The sequence below is a fragment of the Octopus bimaculoides genome, chromosome 10 (genome assembly GCF_001194135.2).
Source record: "Octopus bimaculoides isolate UCB-OBI-ISO-001 chromosome 10, ASM119413v2, whole genome shotgun sequence".
NCBI classification, from domain to species: domain Eukaryota; kingdom Metazoa; phylum Mollusca; class Cephalopoda; order Octopoda; family Octopodidae; genus Octopus; species Octopus bimaculoides.
Window position 1 is genome coordinate 2,148,109 of NC_068990.1, and position 3,380 is coordinate 2,151,488.

Consider the following 3,380-nt stretch of genomic DNA (forward strand, 5'->3'; position numbering starts at 1 on the left):
GCATAGGTGTGTGTGTTTGTGTTTGGACTCCCACCATCGCTTGACGACCAACGCTGCTGTTCTAACGTCCCCGTAATTTAGCGGTCCTGCAAAAGAGACAAATATAATGAGTAATATACTTACAAAGAATAAGTCCAGGGTCCACTTTTCGACTAAAGGTGGTACCCCGGCATAGCCGCACTAAGATGACTGAAACAAGTAAAAGAATTAAAGAATATATATATATATATATATATATGCAGAGATATAGATTATAGTTAGATAAAGCAAAATGGTTATTTGAAATGCAGACAAAGGAAAATATAAAGAAGCAAATTTGAATCGAAATGTTAAAATCAACGTAATTCCAGACTGTTTAATATTTAATGCTTTTCATGAATGTTGAATTATTTTGTACGTTAAATAAGTTGTTAGAAAACCCCATAGCGTATTGTAACATTTATGATATTTAAAATTTGTTTATATTACAGTTTCTGTTCAGAATTTTTCAAAATGTTATTTCAGATTTCTATTTTGTTTTCACTCACTATGCTTTATTATATTAACGAGTAACATTCCCCCGGGAGTCTGAGAAAATCCTTTGTAATAAAAGAAAGCGCAACAACGTCTTGTTTTGATTTAAGAACGATTGATTTTTGCGTAGTCAAGTTTGAAACATTTCCTGTTTGAATCTGTAGCAACGTAAACATGTATTCAAAATTATTTTTAATACAGTAATATTACCGCAATAAATATTCTGTATATGATAGTGAACATTAGTATATAAATAATATAACGCAAAAGTTTTGAGTTCACTAATTTTCATTGAGTATATATCTATTCTGTATTCTCTAATATTGGTTTCAAATTTTGGCATAATGCCAGCAAATTCGGGGAATGGGATAAGTCTATTACACGGAATCCAGTACACAGTTGATACATATTCTTTCGTGATCGTGTGTGCACCAAACCACACCTGTGCGTATGCATATATTTTCGTGGATGCTTGTATGAGCGAGTGTACACACGCCATGCAGATTGCGCGAGGGCTTTTATACATCCATATATTTTAATGGTTATTTTTAATTCTTTTCTCGCTGTATTGCTTGTTCGTTTCTTTTTTTTTTTGCATCTGTGATTTTATTTATGATCTTCTGTATAAATGAAGATATTTCATTCGTTTTGATGCAGTTCTTTCTACGAAATGAGAAGATACATTGCGGAACTGTTATTTTAACGAGACACATCTGTGCCGCTGAGTGCTCCTGAACCAATTGTTAAGTGTCCCACCCGTGAGGGATCGATGGTAGATGTGTCGAAACAATTGTCGCGATTAATAAAAATTCTCGTATATTCCATATGTGTGTGTGTGTGTGTGTGTGTGTGTGTGTGTGTGTGTGTGTGTGTGTGTGTGTGTGTGTGTGTGTGTATGTGTATGTACGTAAATTTCTAGACTCAGTATATTGAAAGGCGTTCTTTTGCAGTCGCAGATTAATAATTAGATTGATTATAATAATTTCTTTGAAAAGAAGTCGTAATGAATGCAGGTCAATTGCATTTTTTCAGATAACCGATGAAACCGAAGTACGAAGATACAAACTCGAACTTAAGCAGTGGACATTGGAACACGAAAGACAGCAGAATGAGTTCAAAATTACAGAGGATAACCTTGACATGTACACTCCCGATTTAGATATCGACGAGGTAAGAACACTTTAATGCTCTAAAAGCAAGAATATTTTTATGCCACGCTAGAATTGAACAATATTCACGAATTCAGTAGAGTAGTCCGTAATAGACTGGGAACTGGTGACTGAAGTAGAATATGTGAGGCAAATATCTAAATATCTTTGAAGTCAATGTTAGAAAACTTTGTTCCTGTCCTGGAACCTGTGAATTTTCAGATAGCCATAATAGTCAATATTTGTCCTTTTCCGCCGTTGCTGCTCTTTTAATTTCATTGTTTAGCTGTCTATATAAATGTGTAATTTCCATTGTTACCACTCCTATTTCCGTAATACAGTATATTTTCGAGTACATATTAACGTACATATTTCGAGTGCATATTGTACAAGGTTATAAAGTCGGGAAACTAATTCTCAATAATCAGTACAGCATTGTGGAATTATCTAGATGACAAGGCTCAAGATGTTTAACGAAAATTCTGATGCGTCAAAAAAGTTTTTATAAGTATTGAAATTTAAGAGTTTTCTGTTTGATCTTAAATAGTTACAATATTTCCACATGTAACTGCTTCACTTTCAACTTACACCTTTCGGTCAACTGATAGATTGATGGATCATCGAGAGCCTCATAAGAAAGCTTGGCTTCGTGGTTAGCGTATTCGGCTCGCGATCGTAGGGTCACGAGTTCAATTCACGGTGGTTCATTATATCCTTGAGCAAGGCACTTTATTTTACGGTACGCCAGTCCACTCAGCTGGCAAAAATGAGTAGTACCTGTATTTCAAGAGGACAGCCTTACCACACTCTGTGTCACGCTGAATCTCCCTCAGAAATATGTAAAGAGGTACGCCTGTCTGTAGAGTGCTCAGCGACTTGCACGTTAATCTCACGAGCAAGGTCTTCCCTTGATCGTATTAGCTGGGACCCACTTTCATTAGAATCGGTAGTTTATTGTATGTTATGTAAAAGAAATATCTAAAGCATATAAAATCCAGATGATGTTATTCAGTTAGACACTACTTACAATATTATTGGCAGAAACCTATCAAATTTATATGTATTATCCAGCGAGGTTCTACAATTTCCTGCTATCAAATTCCACTACGTCAAACCGAGACTAAAGCCGTATGATATATTTCATAGATGCCGCATAATGTAATCAGACATGGAAATAGGAAATTATGAAGCAAAATACTTTGACACAAAGTATGTTTATTATTGTAAGCTCACCTATTGATCAGAACATTGAATTCCTTCACTGTAAAAAGACAGAACGGACGTTTGATAATTACTTTATATTTGATGGAATCTTCATTGTAAAAAGACAACTCGGACAACAAATACTATTTACGTTGTGTGTGATCACAAGAGTTTAGCAAACATATGTCAATTTACTTTATCTCATTTTAAAATAATTTTTATTTTATTTCCTAAATGTATATTCTCTCTACTATTGCAATAAAATTATATAATGTCAAAATACCAAATGTATGTTTGAGCTAGCAATATTATTTTTTTTTAATATCAATATTGATATTTATTCCCTTACTATTTCATATTCATCTGTTAATTTTGGAAAAATGACGAAAATGAAATAGAATAATTTTTACAAAATCGACATGAAGTGGTGTAAAACGTTTGAATCTTTTATTTTCTATGTATGGAAAAGTAAACATTATCGTTTTATACATAAATTTCATTCAGGTTCTCTCTCTC

At 33.6% G+C, this 3,380-nt stretch overlaps 1 protein-coding gene across 1 annotated transcript in view; it reads left to right on the top strand.

The window, feature by feature from the left end:
• Window positions 1-3,380, top strand: part of LOC106867322 (cilia- and flagella-associated protein 65) — a 720,747-nt gene that overhangs the window by 635,264 nt on the left and 82,103 nt on the right. Inside the window, exon 29 of the mRNA XM_052971190.1 lies at window positions 1,546-1,683. Coding sequence (XP_052827150.1) covers window positions 1,546-1,683 — 138 coding nt within the window. The remainder of the gene's footprint in view (window positions 1-1,545; window positions 1,684-3,380) is intronic.